Source organism: Varroa jacobsoni, unplaced genomic scaffold (genome assembly GCF_002532875.2).
Source record: "Varroa jacobsoni isolate VJ856 unplaced genomic scaffold, vjacob_1.0 scaffold_1019, whole genome shotgun sequence".
Classification (NCBI taxonomy): domain Eukaryota; kingdom Metazoa; phylum Arthropoda; class Arachnida; order Mesostigmata; family Varroidae; genus Varroa; species Varroa jacobsoni.
Window position 1 is genome coordinate 159,067 of NW_019213921.1, and position 26,795 is coordinate 185,861.

General features: G+C 39.7%; 1 protein-coding gene across 3 annotated transcripts in view; it reads left to right on the forward strand.

Moving 5' to 3' along the window:
* Positions 1-26,795, forward strand: part of Invadolysin (leishmanolysin-like peptidase, invadolysin) — a 73,321-nt gene that overhangs the window by 25,456 nt on the left and 21,070 nt on the right. The window contains exons 2-4 of one of the 3 annotated variants that reach the window (XM_022842825.2): positions 11,664-11,860; positions 14,443-14,555; positions 24,839-24,955. In XM_022842825.2, the coding sequence (XP_022698560.1) occupies positions 11,690-11,860; positions 14,443-14,555; positions 24,839-24,955 (401 nt within the window). In that variant the 5' untranslated portion in view covers positions 11,664-11,689. Of the gene's footprint in view, positions 1-11,663; positions 11,861-14,442; positions 14,556-23,472; positions 23,622-24,838; positions 24,956-25,446; positions 25,542-26,795 lie in introns of those variants that run through there. The other 2 variants (XM_022842827.2, XM_086970685.1) reach the window with 2 other exon arrangements.

Sequence of the window (26,795 nt, forward strand, 5' to 3'; positions counted from 1 at the left end):
TGGGTGGGATATGTCTAATAGTGCCATGGAATACAGAACAACCCTTGATTTGCGCAAGTTATTCGTTATCAGCTATGAAAAATTGCACTAATAGAAAAGAACACTCAAGTTAGTGCTTTGAGCACGCGCTCCCCTCAGAACTTTCCTGTACGCTACACTGATGCTATAGTGATTGTACGAGAACCGTATAAATATTGGGCGAATTCCCTATGAAAAATAGCCTTATTTAGTTATGAATTAAAGCCGACTGGCCCAGTTTTGTTGCTGGCTGACGCGAAGGATTTCACAGCCTTTCGTTCTGATTTCAATCATAGATTGTTAATTTTACCCGTCACAGTGTATGATATAATATATCCAGTGCTTAATTATGGCAAGGCCCTCATGCCCGCTTAACGGTGCAATGTGTGTATTCATCCTTATCTTTAAGAGATTGTTTCTTCTGAGACATTACCTTTTCGCCTCATAGAAGCCCCTAAACTCATCTGATAGAGTAGTTGCGCAGCGTAACCCTGCTAAGGCTGGATATATAATCATCTGGTGAACGGTCGTCCATAAAGGGGACAATTTTTATACCAAAAAAAGATATCTTTTAGAGTCAGTTTGTGTGCCCTTGCTTTAAAAACTGCTTAGCACACACGCACACACCTACAACGAAATCTCTAAGCGAAAATGGCAAAGGGGCAAGTATATTATAAATTTTAGCGGAATAGGTTGATGGCATTCAGGAGAAATATGACTGCAAAAAAAGCACTGCTAAAGCTTGAGAAGGCTGAAGTTCATAACGCTAGAACTGAATATGCCGCAAACAAGAAATGGGGGTACGGTTGCGACCTTTATAATAATGTTATGTCAGAAAAAATGTTTAGGTAGCTAGAAAAAATCGTTGAGCGTCAACCGCGGCAGACCGAACTTTGCACGCATCGCGTTTGTGATTGCGGACCAATGCTAATTCGATGCAACAGCATTAGGTCGTGCCGTAAGCTCGATCGCGTGCCGTTGTAGCGCCGCCAGCGCTGCGGTTTGCGCGGCCAAAATTTTGGCCGGTTTGAGCGTCGCCAATCGCATATATTATACGATAGACGCGACTAAATAAGGAAGCATACTTAAAAATAAAAACTCATTTAACAGAGAATTCAGTTAAAACGAATGAAGCCACCTATGTGATTTCGTTTTTTTGTTCGTATTTAGAAAGGTAACCTACAAGTTACCACTATTACGAGTGTGTAATTAAGCTAAGTGAGCACAGATGATAAACAAGTCTTCTGTGGAAGTCGCCTTGAATTTGGTTTGTAATATTTATACCGAAAATGCTGGTTTAACTAGATTGATAATAATCTACCGTGATCACAAGCCCTATAACTTCTGATAAATATAGAATATAACTTTGTCTGATACAATACTACAATGCAGAAATGAATTTTATATCACATCAATTAATATTAATCACTGAATGCTAGAAATTTTATGTCTGTTTTCAAAAATATATTGTTATGGTAGTAATTATTATGGTTAATATTACTTAATTCAATTATTTCGTGGACATATTACAAAGGTTTAGCATGGCAGGCTGTCGACATGCCCCGTAAACGATCGCAGCAATATATTTCAATTTGCTAGATTGGTAACACTGACAGAACATGGCTTGTCAGTTTATCGCGATGTAAAATAACAATCTAAACGGGGCGAACGCACGCTTCAGTCGGACTCTTGTGCGCGCACGTATTTTACGGATTAAGAAACATTTGTTCCTGCCACGGAACAGCGACTGCTCGTGTGTTTGTACGCCAGCTGAACCCAAGTCAGCTATACTTTTTTTTTATTACAGTAAAGTATTCTTCACGCTTTCTTCCTGTCGTTGATTGCGGGCCCACATAGCGAATTTTCGTTTCCTGCACTAAGCAGTTTACTGGGCGGCGCGAAGTGGGTCTGGCGAGAGCAGATGCATGACATTAGCATTGCTAAGCAGTCAACGCCAGGCTGCAGGTAGAAGCGAAAGTCCCGCTGTCGAAATATTCCTGGCCGACAAAAATGAACGGTATTCATTCACGCCTCCTTCATTTTTAAATGTATATGTATTGTGGATGTCAACAGAACGTCAACAGAAGTGCGTCCAAGAACGCAGCTGACAGCGGTAATTAGTAAAAATCACTGTCATGCTACGTTGACTCGAGGTTCTGTACTGAGAAGAGGAAAATTACATAACTATAGGTTCGATATTAGTATTGATATTTGTCTTCCAGGATCGTCATAGAAATATATCTTCAGCGTAAACATTATACTATATATATATATATATATAGTATAATGCTAGTAATAGAATAGTATAATAGAAGTAACATAGTTCTCATAGCACTTCGTGGTAACAGCAGTTCAGAAGTCATCAGCTATTTTCTCGAAACACCTAACAGTAGCCGTAGAGCCGAATGTGTTTCGAGTGCACCATAGGCAATTTTTTGTTGTAATGCGTGATCAGTGCCGGCTTAATAGAAGCCGAAACATTGCACTGACTGCTATTGTATAAATCGCTCAGTAGCTCGATTCTGTACACTGAGACTACGAATTGCATTTTCAGCCGTAACAAACTCTCCTTATCCAGCAAAGCTACATAAAACTAGTTTTGCCCTCCTCCGGGGGTGCATCTTTGAATTAGCTTTTCCGTCGCTCTCTCTTTCGTATGGAAAAAATTTTCCCAAAAACAGTGAGAGCCAGCGCGAATGACGTCACGTTAATTCGTTGTATCCCGGAAATGCTTCTAACAAGGTCTCCTGAAGCTCTGTTTTTTTATCTCAAGATCAAAAAGTTGCTGAAAACCGTAACTGTAGTTACTCGCTCCATTCTGACATGACTTGCCGCTTACATTACCAATATTAAAGGAAGTGAAACCCGCATCCTCCTAATGGCACTCGTACCCGCTTCGATAAACTCATTTTTAACGTACGCGTGATTTGGTGTTACCCTTTGCCTCTTTCCTCTACCACAGGCGTCAAAGCTTTTCAAAATAGAGGATTCATGTTCATAGAGGCACTTGATGGGATAAACTAGAGCACAAATATACTGACGAAACACGTTATGAAATAGGTGAATTAAAGCAGAGTGCTGCCTTCCCGGACAGTCAGAATAATGGCTGACTGTATTTATTTTATTATTATATAATAGCTATGTATTAAACAGGCTATTACTATTTTTTCGGTAATTTCCAAATTATGCTTACAGTGACAATCACGTGACTGTTCAACGTGCTTTTTTGGAGATAGAGTAAACTATATAGTGTGCAAAATGAAATACAGTATTGAACTTTAAATATTGAAAATGATAACGGATGAAAGGTGACAACGTTTTTTTTTTCCAACTGCTCCTTCGAGTCCGCTATTTCGTATGCTAACAAGGGCACGCTAAAGGGTGATGTGGTGTAAGTAACTGATGTGCACCTTTTCGAGTGCGTTGCCATGGTAACCATTAACTGGCAAACAAGCGGTCAGGGTGGCTCAATTTCAGCGTTGGCAAGTATTATTACTGGAAAAAAATAACCCGGAAAATAAGAAACTGGAAACCGACAGGCAATTATTACAAAAATTGGTTTGCTATGTCGCTTCATAGTCCTGTTGGAAAAATCCAGATAAGGCCAGCACGGCTAATTACGGCCGGATTCGTAACAGAGGAGAGTCCCTGATGCTATACCTCAGAAAACAGGTGATTTCGAGGACTCGTTTATATGAAGATCGTGGTTCGAGGTGCCGTAATACAAAAAAAATGTTAGTCTTTTAATTTCGTTGTACTATGCATGCTGGCTAAGCAGCATCATTTAACTACTTTGATTTAATGAATCTTGCTAGACGAATTTCAAAACTATGACAGCATATGATGCACTCGCGCTTAATTTCAAACAATGTTCCCAAACGCCTGCGAATATTTAAACGACCCTCCATTTTGAATTGGACTGAGACAATGGTGCTGCTTCCTGCATATCTCATTATAGGCGAATTCGGAATAACACGTGTTTTCCAACAAGCCTGGACATTCCAGGTCCAGCGTACGGCATCTTTTTGCCTCCGAAACTTGCTAGACCCGAAGTCGAACGGCCGCAGTGCAACGGCATTTGCAACCTGCGCCTATATAGCTTTTAAACGAAAGAAAATTTGACATAAGCTTCATTTGAAAGAAAAATACTAGTAGTGCTGCTCTGGTTCTGCCATCCTGGCGTTTTGTACGTGTCTTTTTGGCTTGGCATATGATAATAATTAGACTATATTATTATAATTGGGTGAGCTCTTGTTTAAGAAGCGAAAACTGATTATTTGCCTTTTAAGACTTCTCGTTTACCTTGTTCTCTATGTTATGCCTATATTTTGTTCTCAAGGATGAGTATCGAAAGCTAAATTTAATTTTACTTTGCAGTATAATAATTGGCTTTCTTCCATTCTATAATACGATGTTTGTTCTGCCTTAGTGCGAAAACCGCGCATATTCTTGAGCTCACAGGTGTGTCTAAACAGCTTTAAAAAAAACTATTCTAATGAGATTGGAAAATGTACCCTGTTTGTCTATAGGACAACTATTGTCGAATATGGGTTTATTGTCGGCTGCAATAAAGCTCCATAGAAAAGAATCGTTGGTAAACTAGTCTCGTAAATTAATGTTGTATGTACACATTCAGTTGGTGCGCATATAATTAAACGCCCTTTTGGAGACATTCATAGAGTAGAAGTTCGACGGAAGTTAACGAAAAACTTTTTTCTTGCAAGTCAATCATTATTATATCAAAACAATATCAAAAAAACAGGAATCCTGGACACTGTGAGCTCAGGTGGCACATCCTGTGTCTAAGCCTAAATGTTTTGCCGACTATTTACACGTGCTTCTAAGATTTGAGATTAAGCTTACCCGCGAACCCTTAAACGAATCGTTCCTGTCACTGCGCATAGACTGGCCAAGAAGCCGAGGACTGATTTTTACCGTTACCGATTTCGGCGTGATTTCGCCCTATTGCGCCCCTGTTCGTTCCCATTGAAACCTGAGAGCAGAAGGAACTCTTGTGGAAGTGAGCGACCATAAACACAATGGTGCCAACTCCGCAGTCAAAGTACACCAAGGAAAAGGAGCAACTAGCTGTTCATACACAATAATGAAGTATATTTTTGTTTTGAGAACGGAAGGTATGCCTTAAAAACATATCTGATGACGTGGCAAATTCGACCAGAAGGGACACGTTATAGAGCTGTCGTTAAGGTTCGACAGAGGAGAAACTATTTGAACAGGCTTTATTGACAATCGATTGTTATAAGTTATGAAATGCTAAAGCCGGTATCTAGTTGAAAGCGGAAGATTTGAAAGATCCGCTTTGTCCGAAAATGGTCGCAGTCATCCATTTTTTAGTTTATCAAATTTAGTAGCAAGTAGGTTGAAACATTGTTTGTTGTTTCTTTGTGAGCATTGAAATGCGAAGCCATGGTTTACATTAGGTTTAAGTTATCACTCTATCAAAGGTGAAAACATCGTGTAGGTGCTCCGAAGAATATTGTTGACATTGGTTTTTAATATGTTGTAACGATGCTTATTATTATATAGGGGGTATTTTCTGTTGGATTCGTCGTCTGTCAGCTGGCGACCGTCTTCGACAAATGAAATTCAAATGTTGTACTATCCTGGCAGAATATGTACAACGCGAAAGACACCCAACTGATTGTTAAGAAGCATTTTCTTCTCTCTGCATACCAACTAAAGCCGCCCTTTTTGTAATGCCATCAAACGTACAAAAATCACTCTTCCGATCAGTCACACTCATCCACGTTTCATCCATACGTCACCGTTCAGACCGACGCACAGAGCCTTACGGGTCAATGGATACTCGGCTTTTACAAGCTTTGTACATGTCCCTATAATCGTATCAGGACCTGTGGCTGCGGTCCAGAAGAATCTTTAGTGACAGCTCGAAATCATCTCTACTCGGTGTTCTATGTTCTATCGCAATTAAGCGATTTCGCCTCTGACCTCTCACCTTCCAAGTAGGCGTCAGTGTCAACATCATTTATATCAGCATACTTAGCCACGATTACGAGCAGATGAAAGGCCCATTAGCAACGACTGTGCTGACAGGGTAGCAGACGCATAACAAATTTCATTACCGAATCTTTAGATATGAAACGTTGTCTCGCATTTGCTAACGCGCTGTCTATATTTTCGTGATTTACGATTCAGCCGGTGAAGGAACTACAGAGGAATATGTTTGGAGATGTGGACAAACCAAGGCCTATAGAGTTCTGCATGCGATGACCTTTGGCACGTCTCTTCTGCAGTGCTGACGCTGTCTGCGGCAAAGTTCGTGTTGATGCGGAGGATGGCCATCGAAGAAACGGCGTGAGTGGATGTTAAGCGCAACACGAAGTCACTTCCGATCAGGTTGGCGGCTTTAGCCTCATCCGCTGGCCAGCTTGAAGAAGTTAATTGTTCAGATTGCCTCCCCGTCACTTGTTCGGACGTGAACGGGATACATTTTGTATAACGTCATCCACATAAAATAGCCAACTATTGAAGGAGGTTGATAATGTGACGGAGGAAGGAATGCCCTCATGAAAATGTTATTTCACTTTTATATGTTTGTCTCAGAAAACCTTTTTTCATGACGGTTCTTCGACGAAGATAGTGAAAATAATGCGGGAAGTTTTGTGCTGCAGGAGTATACAGGTGTTATATGCTATGTTTGATGATAATCCCTGGGATATAATTGGTTGGTTACAACGTCTAGCTAAGAAATCGAACGCACTCTTAAGAACCTTTCTTTATTATAGTTACAGTATGTGTGTTAGGCCGATATGACTGGTGATTTCAGACCTTCTCACATCGGTAGGCTCATTAGTATCAGATCAACGTCATGCAGTTGAAACCTTCAAGTATAGTTGTAGACCTATACTAATTTTTAGATAGACATTTGGAATTTTTCGGCTAGAAGTCTGTGTAGATCGAACTTGACTTTAAAAACAATCCATATTTACATTAGTAAAACTGGTAAAGCATTAGTCGACTTGATATTTGTAGATAGATAACAGTGAGCGAAACATCGATAGCTTTCTTCGATAAGTACCCCGCCCTCGATGAAAGCCAAGAGCAGCTACTTCCAATAAGTTTCAATGAAAGTAGGAGGTTCGCTGTTGTGCCCGTGCTCCCGGCAGAATTCTATTGCAATAACAATATGATGCTAGGCGGCTTAGCAGCAAAGCCGTCGCAGTCGGTCCGTGTGGGTCAAAAAGCCTCGTACCGCTGAGGTCTACCGCCAGCCCAAGAACGGAAATCTTCTTGCGATTGTATCGTAAATAAAGTGCTACTTAGCTAAAATAGGGTTATTTAATTGATGGTAGATCTAAACACTACTGGAAGCTTCTAGAGAAGTATAGGCGGATCCTAATTCGGAATTGAAAACTTATATTACAAACAGAAGCAACCATTACAGTAAATTAATTTTACTTTTTAAGTAGCTGAAACAGGCCTTTCTACGAGAGAAGCTCTACGCGTACTAATGCAGACCATCAGACTGTTTGCACACGAACCTCGTAGAGGTAAATAGGCTGTGACATGAAAGCAGTCGAACATCCTTTGAACAGAACGAATCGATACTGAAATTTAGTGAATCAGTATCTTTTGCAAGGTTTACTTTTGTACCAGTTCGATAAGAGTCACCCGATTATCTATTTTGTATGTGGATAAACCCCTTACTAGCTTCATGCACTGTAGAACAATTTTACGGCCTAGCCGTGAAGTAATTTTTGATCATAGGGAATCTTATTATACAAGTATCTATCTTACTCTTTACTTTATCTACTATCTACCTTACACGCGCTCTTTTCTTTTCTCGATACACAAACGTAAACCTACAATCTTTAAGTAAGCGTGCGCGATATCTATTTATGCAGGTTTCATGTTTATGTCACGAGGCGCGGGGCTGACTAAAATGGTCCATTCGCTGCGTCAGTAAAAAATGGTGCTTTATCTACCAGCAGTTATTTTGGCGGGCAGTTCGGTTTCACACGTGGTAGTATCTGATGGTGGTGCATTCTATATCCGCTAACACAGTCAGTGTATGAATTTGATTGGCATTAACTATCAAAGTCGGTTTCTGTTTCTTTTGTTTTTTTTTTTCTAGAGACTAGCATACATTTACCGTTGCAAATACATCCATTTGTGATTACATGGGCTTAAAGGTTACTCACTAGCCATTCGGTGGCGCAGGTAATTTGCATAGAATATGGTATAGTTTGATTGTTGTCGTTTCGAGTCGTCTGCTTCTATTAGCCACATAACAATATTATGAAAGAGTCAATGGCCGCTGGTTGCGAACGGATATTTTAAGCTCAGCTAAAGACGTCGATTTGTTAGAAGTTCCCTAACGAATCTTTGAATTTTTACGTCCGCTGCAACTGATACGAACCACTTCAGATGGCTCGCCCCCAATACGAAACGAACTGTGTCTACGTCTAGTTCTGTCGTAGACCACCTCACGGAATGACCCTTAATTTAGTAGAAGGCCAGTGCTTATAGGTCTTTAACTAGATACGCTGTAAACGTTATGGTTATTTAACCTTTCTTGAAAGATTACGTTGAAATATCATTGTCTCATGATCTCTGTATACCGAATTTATATGCGTCTTTTCCTTGTGAAGCTAATCTATGTATTTAATCGAACCGCATTTCCTACATGAGATTATTACTATCATTGTCGTTCGAGTTCGAGTGGCGAACCGATTTGAAACAGTCGCCTACGGAAGGCAATGGCTCTACTAAAGGTTTTCTACTTAGGAAACCATGCAGCGAAGGCTGCAAGTTCATTATCATGTTTCTGAGTTGATTTCCACCTGAGAGTACTATCATCCAAAATGGTATAGCTATACAGGGCAGGCCATACACCCACACGGCCAATGAGTGTGTTAGGACACACAAAAAACGATGTCTGTTGTTGCTTTTCGATAGGCAAAGCTACACTGCCTTGTGCATCCTATGTAATTTATAATATAAATTGAGGTTCTACTAGAATCGAAAGTGATCTCTGTACTGTTGCTGCTTTAGGTTTGAGCTTAGGTATCAACGGACTCGTGCAGTGCCATTAAAGTAAACACAAAGGATGCGGCATCTTTCCGACTGATTCAACCGGCAGCTAAGGTGCTTGCCGAGCATCAACATAAGCTGCCTTAGGCAGGTCAAACCTATAGCACGAAACAACCTTAGGAACATGTCGTGCATAGGACGCTAGTAATAATAATAGTGATGAGGACAATAGTAATCAGACTGCTGACGGCATCATTCTAGAAGGCATGTAACAATGTGAACTCCATTGTGGTTCTTTTTCTAGAGCGGTTGCATAAAGTAGGCTTCGCCGAGAGTTAGAATGTTTCAGAAATACTGTCAGAAGCAACAGACCAGAGTGTGGTTATCGCTCGGGCCTTCAGTGAGCAATCGCACTGTAGAATCAGGCCCGTCGTGCGCTAGGTGAACTCAGAACACGAAATGCAGCACTAATACAACATGAAATCGCTAAACAATTTCGTGTGCCGGTAATGGCTTCGGAGCCTCGGTAGCTAAGGGGCCTCTGTGCCTTGTCCAGCTATCTGTTTGTTACCGAAGAAATTCCCGAGAAGGTGCCCCGTTTCTAGTATAGAAGAAACAACGTAATGAGACGCATCCGAGTATCCTCTGCTTTCTTAGACGGCGAATTGAGCTGTTTTCGGATCTAGCCTGACTAGAAGTAAGAGACTCTTCGCATCTAGCCTAAGTAGACATATAAGAGGTTCCGGACAAAAACCCTATTAAATAATTTACCTTTCCTAACTAGTAATATTATTATTACTGATATCATTATTCTGTATAATACACTGCAGATATGCAGCTAATGTTCTATGTATATACAGTTAAGAACAACGACTTTTTGAGATAATTCTTTTTTAATTTCGGCAGTTTTTTTTTTTCTTTGTAAATCAACGTCCAGATATCATTAGTCCAAGGTATGCTTCCGATATAAATAAGCAGTGTCATAGAAATATGCTCGGTGCAGTTTTTAACGGATCCTTATCACCGTTCAATATCACATTTCTACAGCGAAAACAAGGCGAACAACGTAATGGTTTTACCATGTTATAACACAATATCTGAACGTATATATACGTAGAATTTCCTTTTTTTCTATTATAGCACATTTGTTGATGGTATTTAGCGTTACATGCTTGTTGTTGCAGTGACGTTGCCTCCTATCGTTACTGTTCTTAGTCGTTAAGCCATATCTGGCCGCAACGGATGGACGCGAGTAAGCATCGATGGGTTAGTTCGGCATTAGCGGACCCAGACCTGCTGACCACAAACCAATCACTGGGGCCCACCAATGCGAATCAGACTGGCCAGTGTTAAAGGAAGGCAGCAACTGATGGTCTTTGACACTGGTGAAATGCCGCGGCTGCATAGAACTGGGGGCACCGAAATGAGGTGCCCGTTGGGTTAATAAACGTAGCGGCCGTATTGTATAATCGGCGCCTACTTTATGTTGCGTATGAAAAAAGATGAAACAGAAAGGAATGCTCATGTTATAAGATTCATAACGAAGTCCCGTCCAGTAAGGTATACTACTAAAGGCACTGCGATTTTCCTTCAGAAAAATTTTATCCTGTTAGTAATTCGTAATCTGATCGTCTGTATACCTAAAACCTATGGTTAAAATCAGCAAAAAAAAAAAAAAAAAGACTAACGTACGTAACACTAAACTGGCACTCTTTGCATATGTATTCTTATTGAGCGAAAAATCGTCTAATTAAGTATTTGAAGCTGCCAGATAGTGCTAAGCTCAGAGTTCCTGTAAAATGGGCTCGTGCATTATTAACGAACGTTATTTCCTCTCGAACGGATGTGCCCAAAACGCAGACCAAGTTATTTTTAGTTTACGAAGTTCAACCGGTCTGATTGGAACCTTCGTACTACCTCGCTTGGTAATCCACCGCTAACGACAGACGTACGATCGCGTAATAAAACAAACTTTTATTCATTGTATTATTGAAAATGTGCCGACGTGGAGAACTCCGATATGACCATTACGGAAATAGGTAGGACATTAAAACGCTTTCAGCCAGATGGATCACAGGAAATCACACGATAGATGATTTCATTCACTGGTAAGCCCAGTATAGTATCATGTAAAACTTCAGTTCACCTGATTGTAAACAACAGTACTATGCGTGTGGAGATTTGAAATGGAGACTTAAAATGATTATTTTTGATGTTCTTTTTCGTGTGCTATCATGTGAATCTACTAAATCTGTGCAGGCATAGTACTGTATGAAACCATCAGGGGTCTTGTCCTGAATCGAGTTTTACTATTCTAAAGTGGTTTTATCATTCATCGTGCACCTACCCACAAGATCCAGGTTGTGGTAAGGGTAAATTACCTTACTGTTTTGATTGCATCAATTGGGACACGCGATGCACAAACTAACAATACTTTTAAACAAACTATATATCGTCATATGTACAACACTACCAAATTTCATTTTATTACATATTTCGAGTTTTCGCGCGAAGGGCTGTGAGAGAAATGTCAAATCGCACATCTGCACGACTATTCTAATAATGCACGGTATCTAGTTAACTGGGCTGATTATTTACAGTTCTTTTTTTTAACTTTCATTTCGTTTTAGGATTTGTCCTGCAAGGTACTAGAACAATGTTGGTAGGTTCGTCTCTCTGGGGGCCTCTTCTGGTCCTCGCCGGGGTGACCGCAGTAGCCCACAGTCGTTCAGCATCTAACTTGATAGCTACAGCTATGGGCAGGGCGAGCGCAGCACTTCACGCCAGGGGTGATCACATATGTAGTTATAAGCCTCCACGGTTACAGGTAAGCGGTACACAGCAGACAAGGAGAAGTCATGTAGCTGTTATTTGGTTGATACGAACGGGCAGATTTTAAACTATTGGATTAATGTTGATTGATCACATACGCCCACGAACAGATGGGAATGCGATGGACAATCAAATGGTCTCACGTCAAAGGCTTAGATGTAAATGACCCTTATGTGCAGATACCGATTGCTAATTATGGATTTACACTGAAATATTAATCACATGGCGCGTTGATGAAAAAAATCAGATTAAAAACCTTGCTGTATTAGCTTTCGTTCATATATTCAGGTCTCAATGAAACTTCATTTGCTTAACTGTGCTGGTAGTAACGAAGAAATTCAAATATGTAAATAAAGACTACGATATTGGAATATCATGAAAATATATAAGGCGATTTAGTACCATTACAAAGTATTTTTGATACACGAGTCTCATTGAATTTACGAACCTAATATAAGAGATTTGCCGGATGTCCTAAAAATGTTACCTGGATGCAATGAGCGACATATCTATCGCGATTTCCCTCGCATGTGGAGCATCTATATGCATCGTTAAGAAGCATGACTTCCTGCCAAGTCTATGGTAGAACCCATGCAAAATGAAGCGAGTGGCGACGTGTCTGTTCAGCCGGTTCATCGTTTTCCACTCGCTGTTCTCTGTCGCATTGATGGCAAAAAGCTTCTGCGAATTTTTGCCTCCATTTTTGAAGGTTGGTGTTGAAAGCTTCCGTTGCTGGGAGCTTAAAGCGACGATGTATGTTCCCGGACAGCAACGGTATATCGGCTAGTAGGTACGAAAGAGATTTTCGGTCACTATGTGTAGTCCCAATATTGTTTTGGGGAGGAAGACTTTGATGCGATTTAATTCTTTGAGGTTCTCCACTGTAAGATCTTCCGAAATGCGTACCGTGTGTTGCTATCGAAGCGGCCCTGAAATTGAACAAAAAACAAACGATGAGACGATTTGCTCATTCATGCGTCCAACACTCTCGTATCGACGTGCCCAATGAAGTTCAACCTTTAAAAAGAAGAATCTCCGCAATTCAGAATGGAGCAACGTCTCTCCGTCAACTTTGCAATAATTAATAGTGAAACCGATCATCGTTAATACAGAAATCCTGATCACAGTCTACAACCCGCGAAAGTTTGAATTCTTCCAAACTAGCCAGATTTTTTCATGCATGCTCAACCAACCAATTAAGTTGAGCTGAGCTATACGCACAATCTAGTTCCATTGTATACGTGCTTCTAGAGAAATTTCATTAGCGTTAGCCTTCCAAAACATAAAATACCGTGAACGCGTGTTTCGCGTTTTTTATGCACCAGTTCTGAAATCGTTTTTAGTCGGTCTATGCGAGGATTCCAGCTATTAACGCTGCAATCAGCACCCCTTGAAACCCCACGCACGATAAAATGGCGAACGCTTATTTTAATAAATATTTAATATAATTATCCTTCAGCGATGTCAGTCTAAGCATAAAACCGTGCACCAAGTATGACTGGCGCAATTGGGTTACCTATGGGTTGATTTTTCGAGGTAGTGCTATCAAGCGCACACTTATACGGTTGTGCGCCAATCGCAGCATGGGAAGCTTCGGTGGATCACCTGCGAATTTTCAACTTACCACCATTGTAGTTCAGACAAGTGAAAATGCGTAGGATACATCCACGCATGCGTTTCGAGGACGTACAGAAGTGTTTGAGTTTACGTGAGCCGCTAAATTTCGTGTATAAATAGAAAAAGCAGCACATGGGAAGAGAACAACAAAGTCATTTATTAAATGGCTATTCTACGTTCAATTAGTTATTTTGAAGTCGTTTTACTTAAAATAGCTGTTATCAGATTATAGTTAGAAGAAAGCTATTACAGAATTTATTGAATGCTAAGCCCATCGACTAAGGAATTATTGTTATAGCCGTTGTTGTTACTATTATTATTACTTTAGTGAATTTAACTTGACCAAAATTAATAGGGCCATATCAGGGATTATCACTAGTTGAAGACTAACGCTTCCAAGCCGAACTAAGCTAGCCCTTGTGAGCCTAGCTCCTTGATCTTCCAACGAACTTCCGATTGACAGAGAAACCTAGCTCAATTTAAAATACAAAGAGAAGCAGGGCTTTTTTCTTTTTTTGGTTCATTGCCACCTATGTAAAACGATCACAAAGGCCGCCATCACGACATAAATGCTCAAATAGCTCTTGTTGCCCCATAGATCGGTCATCGTCATTAAAAGTGCTAAATTAACCGGAGTCAGCAGATCGCTAAATTCTGATGGAGTCTATCTAAAGGACGACACTGCAACCAAGCGGCCATAGAAATAAGTGCAGTTATGACATTGCCCCAACTCCACACTTTAGGCCACACAGTTCAAGCATATACACTTCTGTATGCAATGCCACTATTTTTATGAACTTTACTATTTACGGTTGTTGATTTTAAAGCTTGTTTTCCTGTACTCCTACATTGTCGAATTCAAAGTAACGTCCCATCATATTCCATATATACGGATTAGAGCAATAACAACTTGTTTGGGAATAGTTTGCTTAGACTGTTTGTTTTCTTTCTGGATTTCAGGACCCGCTGCCTCCGATAGACCTCGGAGAGCATCGGATGCGCCGGCGCAAACGAAGACACGAGGCACCGCCACTAAGAATTCGTTACTTTTATCACAACGAGAGCATAAGCAGGTATATACAAGCGTATAGCGATAATAAAGAAATAGGATGAAATGACCGAATATTTCACAGCACAGAATCGGACAATAGTCAGGTAACTCGATGAACGAATCTGGCTTGACAGACACCTAGATTGAATAGCTATTATCATCTGTTACAATTTTAGATTCACTTTACTGGTGTTGGGCAGCGGCAAACCTTTGCCTTCGGTCTGGAAAAGTTTGATTTATTTAGACATCTCAGAATTATTATAGTGCGTTATCTTAAGAGACCTCAGAATCATGGGAAGTAAAGCCGAGTGTCGGCCCAAAAAAAAAAGTCTCGCGTCGTTGCCTCATTTTTCTCATATAACATTGCCTAAAACCTAAGCCAAAAACTGTAAACTGTATATCAGCTGCACTCAATTAAATAAAACAAGCAGGCACACTCTTATTTATCCCAGGTAACTTTTACATCATGCTGTGATAGCGTCCAAGGTTCCCCGGGCTGACTTGACTTCGGAACACTCCCTAGCACAATACACACAAGTTATTCGCAGCTACGCTCGAAAATGCGTTTCAAAAGGAGTGATTTTTTTTACTCTTGGCAGCCATTTTACTAAGTCATTGATACATGGCAGTCGAGGTCGTTTCTTGCTCTTGTTCTGGCCACACTTTAGAGACATGTCCTATGCGATGGCTTTGCTGGCACATAAAAAGCCAATTAGGCAAGTGATCATTTCAAGGACCTAACATCAAGACGATACTGTAACCAGGTTAATTTTTGGTTGTGGCAAAGCCCAGCTTCACCTAGCCTGTTATTTTGTCAATTTTAAGCTCATTTACCATCAAACAAATACATCAGTAAAAAAATTGCAGTAGATTGCGCCATTTCATCGCTTTAATCTCTATACATGAGTGTAATAAGCTTTGCGCTGTAGAGGTTGAAACCCGCGTAACTTTTGGAAACGGCAAAGTAAATGCTAATATATTTTGGCAGACAGACCAGGCCTGATAAATAGCGGAGTGGCGACGCTCCCTCTAAGTAGACCTGAACAGCACTGGTGCACTTCGTCTAGTGGTAACAGCTACTCAGCTCCTATTTGTTACATATTAATTTAATGGATAATTTTTATATATTACTGGCCGCACAAGTTCTACTGGTAATTAGTTTAAGCTAAGGATTAATACTTGGAAGGATGCAAAGTAGATCGCGTAAGGAAATCTTTGAGTTAATCTTATTAAATCGTACGCAACGATTACGCTGTGCGACGCCATTGAATAAATCTTACGTGTTTTCGTACCAGCGCAGATATGAACTGATCCACATTTTAATAGTTGGCTCAGAGGGTCGTTAGCAATGCTATTGACAGACTGTTTTTGTTTGCTTATGAAGGCTATAATATAAAAACGTCTTGACCTTTACATGTATACCGCGAACGCTTGTCTGTGAATGTAACATAATTTGTTTGTTGGCATACGTCATACGATGCAAAGGCTGTTTGAAGGTTTTAAGGCAAAATCATTGGCGGTCATTCGACAGGCACGTGTTAAACATTGGTGTGAACCTGACGTCTATCTATTCGGTTTTTAATGAACGGCTTCCTTATATATCTCATTGTAAAATTTCTGTCGTAAAGAAATTTTTTTTTTCTTTTAAACTAGTCAGATTGAGCTATTCGGTAATTAGACTGATATCTTCCAATAACACTTTTCTCTCTGCTTTGAGCATTCCATGAAAACCTTGAAAATACGTACGAAATTTTTTTTATGGAAATCATTAGAAAAAAAGCATTAATTACACTTACTTCACTGTAGGCCTACTAAGTAAAGCTTCTAATACATGTTTTAAAAATATACCTATTTTTTGCAGAATATTCAAACTATTCAGTATACTCTAGCAAGTTATGCTCTATAAAACTACGCATAAGTTCAAGACATACACATGCTCATTTCAGATGAGGTCGAATTGTCAAATGGCATCAGTGAGGCAGATAGCTATTATGTTTATTTAGAATTCATTATTTAAATACATTTAATGTTGACGTTCTAGGACGTCAGAAGTTGTGATTAGACAACGTCGTTGTCGCGGACACTTTCCGTTTCGAGCAATTGAAATATCGTAAACTATAAACGAGGCACTTCTGTAGGAACCAATAGACGCCGATGTTACTATCACCATAGTCGCTTGAGTCAATCGCACCAGTGCCTATTATTGGCCGCCGTCATCTGTACGTTCTAGCCCAGATAGGCGTTGGCCAATATGACCCGCTACAGCACGTCACACGCCGAACCCCGCGGGGAAAACAAAGCGCTAACGACTACGTTTCTTCAACACTAACTGATCTATGTTCAGGATGCTTCCTGGATATAGGGATCTGAATTTGATATTGATGTTTATAATCTTCCGTTTATGCCAGAAAATTCAGTTTACCAAACGCTGTTAGCTTTTGGGCGTAGACTTACCTCCGGTGGGGATCGTCTGCACCTTTACCTTCTACTGGGAAAATAAAAAAAATTTCTTCGAATATTATCATTTGGCGTTCGATATCAGAGGTGTGCTTTGGGTTGTTGCTATTTTTATATTAGTAAAATTTAATAAGTTAGGCAAGGGCAAACGTATTGATGTCACAATTGCGCTATCAGTTCCGACATCACGTTAGATCTAATTAGGGCTTGGTAGTTTTCAGCTTTTTTGACTTCACGTGTGACAAGAGACAGATTTGTGTTGCCGGCGATTCGACGTGTTCAAATAATGAGTGCCTATCTGAGCAGTTACAGCCAAAGTGACCCACAGGTAAAAGTACTTGTAAAGATTCTTAAAAGATAAAAAGAGTCTTATAAGACCGAAAATATTACTTACAAATTTCTACATACGAAGCAAGTCATTGTGTTATTAAATAATTGGTACCGCTTATGCTTTTGAATGCCGCATGCAGTGCACATCTCATCGGAAATTCCTATAAAGTAGTATTTTTTACTTAAAAGAACAAACTTCAGATGTGAAGAGATCGGTGTATTCGTGAAACAAATTTGCACCTGTTCTCGGGCAGGTCTGCTCTCTCTTTCTTTTAACTTTCAACTTGCTCAACTTTTAACCTTGACAAAATCACCGTGCGTTTGACATTTCGCTTCTTTCCTGAAACTGGGCCAACCGAAAACGTAATTCTGGGTCCGTAAACTGCGTTAATTTAATTTGCTAATCTTAACCGAAACGAATCCACTGTGGATGTCCCCAGTCAGCCTCATGTTGAACATTGATTCTTCGTTATGTTGAATTATTAAGTGCTTCTAGTGAAGTATGAAGTTGGGACATTCTCAACCAACGAAAATTTCAGTTATTCACAGAATAAAACGGGCACCATCTGTGTGATGGCCCTGTTTGTGGCTTGGAGGTGTCGTAAACAATGCGAAAGTTTTGTCATTTTACCATGTTGAGCTCTGTGTGACTAAGCAGAATCATAATAAAAAGTTCTTGATGGGGCATATTACAATCAAGATACTGGTAGTTGCTACTCGAATGTCAAATGACATATTTTTAAAAATGTCCGCAAAAATGTATAATAATTATAATAATAAAAGGTTAAAAATATTTTACCAGAACTGACTTTATCACTGTTATTCAGCTATAAGCACACAATTATTGAGGGTGTTTTCTTCTATACGTCTAAGGGCCAACCGCGATACATTGAGTTTACGATGTTTAGGCCTTCCGTGACATTTTATAGCAAGGGCGTTTAACAACTGCTGGAACCTTTTTAGCTAACTTCTTATACAAATGCGGTCGTTCATGTAAAAATAAAATCACTTTGGGACGAACTATTTTCTGTCAGCTATAATATATTCCAGGCGGTCATTCCTTGTGTTAAATCACTAAAATCTGTTGTAAATAGACGCGCTTTGTTGACTGTGACCGATCCAACAGGGGACGCGGACTAATGATTTTTGCTTGGCTTTACTGTGCGTCCGAAGGGTATTTTTTCACATCAGTTTGGCTACAGCTGTCCAGAAGTCATTTACTATTAGAATACGCCCAAATTTCCACCGCACTAAAACAACGCGAGTTAACTACGATGCAGTTAGTCCTGTAGAAGATTCTACAGGACTCTACTTAGAGATATCTATCGTAAAGAAGCAGCATTCATCTTTGAGATTGTACAGGAAACATTGAAAAATGGCTGGTTGGGTGACTCGTGCCTGTGCGGAGTATGAACCCATTTTTATCCTTAAACTTCGGGGTTTAAGCACATTATAAATAAATAGACCAAGATCACAAGAAATGGAGAAATCCGACAACGACGGATCTGGATCCTTTGCGGAGGCCTTACTTGTTGATAAGATGCATCGGTGTTTAGTTAAACGCTTGCGTTTACCTTTCGATCAGTAGTTATTACACTACGGCTATCATTGGTATCCGATAGGGAAGCATGGCAGTGCCATAAGCATTTTCCAGTATGTGGTTTTTCATCGCAAACGTGTATACCCAGGACATGTACTCTTGAAAGGCGCCTAACGACAATAAAAACGAAGAATTCAATAATTTACTCCAATATATTCGTCGACCAAGGTGACAGGATTTCGCAGAAGTGAAGTAACGCCCCGATTAACGTTCGTAGCAAAAAGATATTATTGATTATCGGTTTTCGAAGACGGCTTCCAGCAGATCTTCAGCAGACGGTTCTGTAGAGCCTATCGCGACTTTATTGGAATGATAGTAACCTAAGAACAGTCCCACCTTTTCAATTTTCCCTAGCTACATTAGATTGTTATTCAGATTTTGATGCTGTCAGCATTAGCTGGGTAGAGCCGGGAATCGTTCGACAATAGTAATCATGGGTTTGCATTCTTGAAAGCTGTAGACTCATACTGGTGGTTTACGTGGCGAAAAAATACGTTTACAGTTAAGGCGAAGCATAGACTTCAGTCGAAATAAACATTCTCATAGATATTTATATGTAAACGAAAGAATTGTAAATAGTGCGTTTTGCTACATCACACCAAGCACGTCATAATAGTCATTATTTAGAATTATGTCTTTTTTTTTTTTATTTATACTATACAGCGATAGTTGATATTTCTATGCAGTCTATCTGGCTTGCTCAAAGATTCCAAATACCAGCCCTTACTGGCGAATTTTTTGCTAACTATCTTGCTTGTTTTGCAATCTCATCTTTAAATATTAATGTCAGGTAAATAGGCTTGTACTTCATTTGAAGGTATCTTTATTAATATTTGAGCGATAAATTGAACGCCCAGTGACGCGGGCTAAACTTAGAAGAGCCTGAAAACTGTTTGCGTCGCTGTCACTTGGGCCTCAGCTTTCGCTCTGAGATTTTACGTTCTAATCCTTTACTAGTCCCCTTCGTCCTCAGAATTTTTGGATAAAGTTTCACCGTTTATCTAGTCTTTCTATCTACAGGGTGGCTGCCAGTGTCTGATATCTATTTTGATCTGGATGTCGTTCTTCGATAGAGAGTTTTCTATCGCAGATCGAAGGCGTACCGTCCTTTCAGGGTTGAGCCTGTACGGACTGAAATCCGTATCCCATCACAAAAAGAATAGAGATTCTGTACTTCAGAGTCTGTTTTTTAGCTGTTTATTGGTCTGGTTAAAATTTGGATGCAGTAGAAAAATTCTATTTTTCGCATTCGCACAGTCATCATTGCATCTCGTCAAATCGTAACATCCGATGTAGATGTTAAGGGCAGCTAAATATCCATGGCAGTTATTATGAAGAACTAATAATTGTTCATCCGTAAAAATAAAGAGGTGACAATCACGACGACATATTTAATATTTGACAATGATGGTGACGTAACACACGATTGATCAGAGTTAGATGAACATTTATGCAAACATTCCATGCAGGGCCCTTTGTCGTAGGGTAATAAGGGTAATAAGTTGGATAGATGACATTTGCAGCAGTCGGAAGCACCGTGGTGTAACACAATAAAGGAAGGTCATTGTCGGCGTCTACCAGTACGTCGGATCGTTTCCCATACACCGCTTTTATTGTCAGGCGCAGCTACTAAAGTCCATACGGTAATCTATAGATTGAAATAATGTTTTGTTAATTGTCTCCTTCTGTCTCATCTAACTTTATCCAATATCTCTACTAATCCTAAAATTGCGATCTCAATGTGAATGGGTAACTTCTGCAAAAAGCATTGCTTTGTGACCTCCATTAGTGCGCCGCGCTACGCTTTAGGAAGTATACGTTCTGTGTTACTAATAAAATTACCAGTGACCTGTGTATGTTGCAAGTGACGACAATGCTACATAACTTACGTGAATGATGAGGTGCATTTATTGTCGTACATAGATAAGCATTAGGCTGATTTCCTAGGCTGGCCTGAGTCCTAAATTTGCACCTGGTATAATTGCTGCTTCCTGTACCGCAATTACAATTGCTCTGGAAGGGCATGCATGTGTCATTGAAACACCCCTAAAATCATGTCTGCTCATTTGTCGTCGTGCATTCCAAACGGCTTACGATTCGGGGGCATCAAATGTATTTAAAAAAGTGTTAGAAGAGAAAGCCATCGACGTACACATAAGAGATTCGCCGCAAGTTTGTTTGCACTGGCAGCTGAAGCGGATCCTATCTTGGGTGACATTAAGCCTATTTGACATTGAAGATAAAGCGGTGCATGCTTTTGAATAAGCGTCTTCGAAGACGCTTAGGAGAAAAACTTATCGTCATTTTAGCTAAGTGCGAACCAAATTAAGTGCTTAAGAAAGTTTAGGTCGCATTTTGCCAGCAAGCCCTATTTGCTGATCGCCGCTATATTTAATTGTGTGATATGTTCCACAGCTGTGTTTAGAGGCGGGACAACTGATTATGTAATGTATATATATCTAGATACATTGGTTTGGTTTTATAATGTTTAACGCAAAATGGGAACTAATTAGGTGAATAAATATTTTATATACCCTGATTAGGAATATTGTACAAAGTCGTCAATGTATAATTAGCGTTTATAATTTAACCATAGTCCTTTTTATATTGATCAAACACGTCGGAGTGAAAAAGGCCAGGCAGGAGGTTGATACTGCTTCAAGTCTCTTAGGGAATGCATAAACCTACGTAATTAATGTCAGTAGAAAAAAGTTATATAGTAACTTTTGAAGACCTTTTAAGAACCTTTAAAAAAAATTAGAGTAATTATATTACTAATTAATTTTCTACCAACCAGTAACGAAAGCGCCAAAAAACAACCTTAGAACATATATACAATATGGCACATAGAAAAAAATCCGATTCACAATTACCAATGGGAAGTCTGCCAAGGGTAAGCTTCTACTTTTAACTAGGCTATCAAATGCCCTATAGAAGAGGCCTAGCCCGCCTCCATACAGCAAAATAACTACGTAATTGGCATTTATCCTGTGATTTTATGAAGCCATGACCTCCGTTCAATAATGTGATCGAGCAGAGTTCCCATCATCGAATATCCTGTGTTTCCCCTGCTTTCGCTCGGCAGTTTTTTCAAGCGTTTTACTAAACCCGACGACAACGACCTATGAAGACGGAATGATTTCTTTTCTCGTTTCCGCCCAAACAAGTCAAAATCACCGTTTCGATCATCTAGCAAGTCGGGTATAGCATTCGTATGATGGTGGGACCGATCCATCGGTATCGTCGGCAAGGGTCGCAGAATACATCTCTGTCGGCTGACCATTTAGTTTTTGTGATACGGGATCTTATCGATTCATGGTTGGTAATGATAGTATTGTAAAGCACTTACGATTTGTTGCTCGAATTTTGGTATCAAGCCAGATCAATGATAGGGAAATTGAAAACGATAGGAAATTGAGTTGGATTCGTTATTGAGAAAGAAGCACAAATGCACAAGGCAAGTCACAGTCAGAGCGGAGGAAAATCAGGGCCGGGGGTAGTCAAGGAGAAACATTTTCTGAAACAGAACTAGTTTCTGGGGTCACGAATACCTATTGGCGTTACTGATAGTAGTTGTATCAGATACCGCCATAACAGGTGTTGTTCATGTTTTTAGATAAAGGTTCCGAAAAAACAATGAAGTTTGCGCAGGTACCTTCATCCGGCTTATGGAAACCACAGACATATGCTACATGGCCGCTGTATTTTGGATGGCTAAGATGTACCTGTCTATTTCTGTGTATATATATATATATACGATGATGACTTGTTATGCCTCGGCGGCTTGTAGCTAAGAACGATGTCCTTGAATGCATTACAGGTAGCTAGACACGCATTCATCCACATACGCGGTATCGTCACAATCACAGTTTGGCACAATAATAATGATATTCGGTGACGACGTACAGCTAATGTAGCTACGATTTGGTGCTTACCTTTGCAAAATATAGGTTTATTAAATAGTATGTATATAGTATTTATAACACTTTTACCTACTATTAGCATCGAACTACCAAGACATAAGACGGTAAGTGTACTTACCACCGCGTAACTATTCATTCATCATGCGAAAAAAAAAGAACTTTTGTTTTATCTGTTTTTTGTCTCGTTTCTAATCATAGTAATAGCAAGAAGATTAATTGCAAAGTAATATGTTAGCATGCAATCGATTCAGAGATATTGTCCTGTATCATTGTGAGGGCTAACAATGGGGGTCGTCTCGCATACGACCCCGCATCCGATGGATACGACTTTGACAGGTTCATATTATTATATATTATTAGTGCTTTTCGGGGCGGTCTTGCTTGGCGACGAGACCGGACAACGATAACAAATTTAGTAATAATCAAGCCGTTATAGAGTATTTTGATGTAAAATTCTGCCAGCCGATCAGACCGGGCAACGACGAAAATAGTGCCATAAACCAAGCTAGTCCACTGGGTAACTACGATATGTATGACTGAATTAACTTAAAAATGTCAGAGTGACGAAAATATCGCATTATTAAAATCAAATTAACTAAGAGGCTTTCCTTTGCAGGAAGGGCAAAATTAGATTAAGCAAACGTCCGCAAGTGTCTGAATAGCTAAAATATGTCCGAACGTACTTGAAAACAGTTTCTTCAGATACGACACAAATCCGTTAACTGCCACCTCCAGCGATAATGAATATTAAACTGATGTCTTCATTCCACTCCAATTTGTACGTATTTGAGTGACCATATAAATGCATTATTGGGATCATATAGTTTTTTTTTTCTTTTTTATATTATTCTTTCATTGCACAAAATTGTGAACAATTAGATTTTATTGGTTAAGGATCAACAAAACAGCGTCGTCTCTATTCTAGTCGTTTGAATATAGCGCCTCAATGTCGCTGGCAATCGAATCCAACATTTCGGTTTTATCTTTTTATTTTTTTCCTTTCACTCTGTTCCTTTCCTCAACCGCTAAGAACATGTTATTCAAAATATAACTTCGAGTGCAGTGTTCAACAACAGTTTTAGACAACTCCCATCCAAGTTTCCAACGATTATCAAAATAACGTACCCACGTTCGTATCGTCTGGTCCCCAGAAGGTTTCTCCGTAGGCAATTAGCAGAAATTCAAGCTGAGCATGAAATCTCGCTGAGCCATTATTATCACAAGAACCACAGCCGCTATTGAAATTAACCAAAGCAGAAGCTGAATTTTGCTTGCTGCGATAGCCGTATAGATGTATTAATACTAACAATAACGAGATCTACCAAACTGATTATAATTAGAGGGCAACGAAGAACGGTTTAGAACACAACGAAGCCAAATGTATCCGCTGTTTCTGGGGAAGACAAGTTTTTCTTAGCGGTTTTTTTTAATTTGTTTTGAAGGGAGCCTTACGAGTTCTACATCAACAACTTGTGTGTTGAATAGAGCCATCTGTTGACGCCTACACATTCCGTCCATTTCTATCTATTCGTGCTCGTATATTTGCATAGCGTGTTGCCTGTATATACGAGACATATATACGAGGCTGTTGAGTACGGCAAATGATCTCGCATATCTGTTAGACATTGAAGGGCATTTTCGTTCATTTTTTTCATGCTTGTTGGCGCCATAAACCAGTTAGATCTCTGAACCCCTAGTTAACCCTAGGGAGTTCATTTGTACTGAACATGTAACACACTCAGATATGGCAGGCTTTAGTTGTTCGATAACAATCGATCATATACATCGACCAATACAAACACAATAAAACAGAGAAAAACATAATAGAAACACTCAATTTATGGAAATGATTTATTAAAGGCCTCCATTATTTCGCCTTCGGAAAATAGCGTGATAGGAATCATGATGATATTATTGCCTTTGTCTATTTGTACCACCCTAATTATTTTATCGTAATGGAGATTTCTATTATAATTCTTATTCTTGCTATTTCAGATTAGACCCGGAAAAGTTCCGCCTGATAAACGAGCGTATCCTACCGCAAGCTGTTGAATACTGGAGTACGCATCTTCGGCCGCGCTATCCACTCACAGTTCCGGCAAGGTTAAACAGGTTGGTAAGCGATTAAGAAAGCATGTTCGGTAAAATCCGCTGGATTCACCGACTGCTAGATCAGTAAGCCACTTCACGATGGGCCTCTTTCAACGAATGTTATAACAGCTAAACGCCATTGTTACTACATCCGATTTCTGCGCTTGCTATTTCTACTTATGATTCTTAACGGATACAACAGTGAGTTTGTACTATTGACGGAGGGGCCTTAGGCTTTTCTCGGCGGCGTGCCTCCTCCCCGCTAGATGTTTATGCCTGCCTGTTAGCCAACCGTAAAGGAGCCTTAATTTCAGCACCCGGCATCGACGCGATATCACATGAGGTTCGAACATTAAATGGTGCCGCGGATTAAAAATATGATTTCTGCTCGGTGACGTTTAAGGTCGTTATGCCGCGAAGGGCTGAACGAGCATGAAAGGAGCCACGGAACTTCGAACCTAACATCTTCGGTATGAGCTATACTGAATTATAAGCAGTATACTTCAGTATAGCTCATACTGTGAAAAAATGCTGAAACTGGATTAACAGTGTGACAGCGAGGACGCTGGTACAAGTGCATGTTTGCTGCCGAGCATCGTATTGAGCGGTTTGTAGATTAAATCACGAGAACAGAAACAAAACATAGTCGATTGCTAACTTGTCTGAGATAAGTTAGCTGGAGGGATTTCATATTCAATAGACAGAATATCGGAGAAGTAAGTTAACTATTAGTGCCTTTCTTTGAATTTGTACTACAGTGTTATTACTTGTCTAATCTTCGTTAGGACTATGTTTTGAGGAACTAACTGTAAATAACTAATATAGCTAATTTGATTCACATGTGTTTGACCTATTAAGTTATATTTACATAAAACTGACATAATAGTAGATTGTCCAGATGGGCAGAGAATATATTTGGTTACAAAAGTGATGCTTCGTTTACGCAAATGAAGCCCTCGAAGAATATGTTTGCATGTCTTGCTGACCGGTCGCTTGAGTATTCCGAGCTAAGCTGCATTTCCAATAGAATGGAAGTTGGAGTGGAATTGGGAATGAAGCAAACGATTGCCGCGGGTTTGAAGACAATTATTTTGGTTATCGAGTCGGTAGGGTTAGTACGCTGATGACAACAGCGACAGCGCGTCCGTCGCTCCGTATAGCCGAGGCCTATTTGAACGTATTCATGTCTTGTTCTTCAAGGGGATATCTAATAGCCATGCATGGGTACGTTAACGCATTCTTTATTTGAAGAAGATCTTTAATTCCGTTTAGGTGGTCACAGTTCTGTGAAAAGTATAAAATTCGAAATGTGTACAAGAAATATCAATAGGATAGCAAATTGACTGTCTCAATGACCTTAACATATTCGATTTATTTAAAATGAACTTCATTCGTGGGCATAGTTATTATCTCTTTAGGACGATTATCTCTCTAGGAGCGACAAAGGCCACGGGTATATAGTACATTACTCATGATGCTCCTTCGAAGTGGGATTCGAGCGCTCGTTTACACGTGCTCTAATACACTTCATCCGCCCGCTTTTTACGGAGATCCTACATGATCTTGAGGTTCTTTGTGGACATAGTTTCCACATGATTTAATATCCCATAGTTGGTATATGGTCTCAAAGACAACTACGTCACGAAGCATACTGCGCCTTTGTAATACCTTAAAAAACTCTTTTTCCGCATTTGGCAATGTTTTAACCTTAATGAATAGATCATACTTAGAAACGTAATGTTGAAAAAGAGCATTACATCGACTCAGATGTCAGATTTCAATACACTAGTGTTGTGTAATTAAAAAAAACCCTATGAAGGAACCTGTGATTCGACCAATCAACCACATGAGCATGTCACTG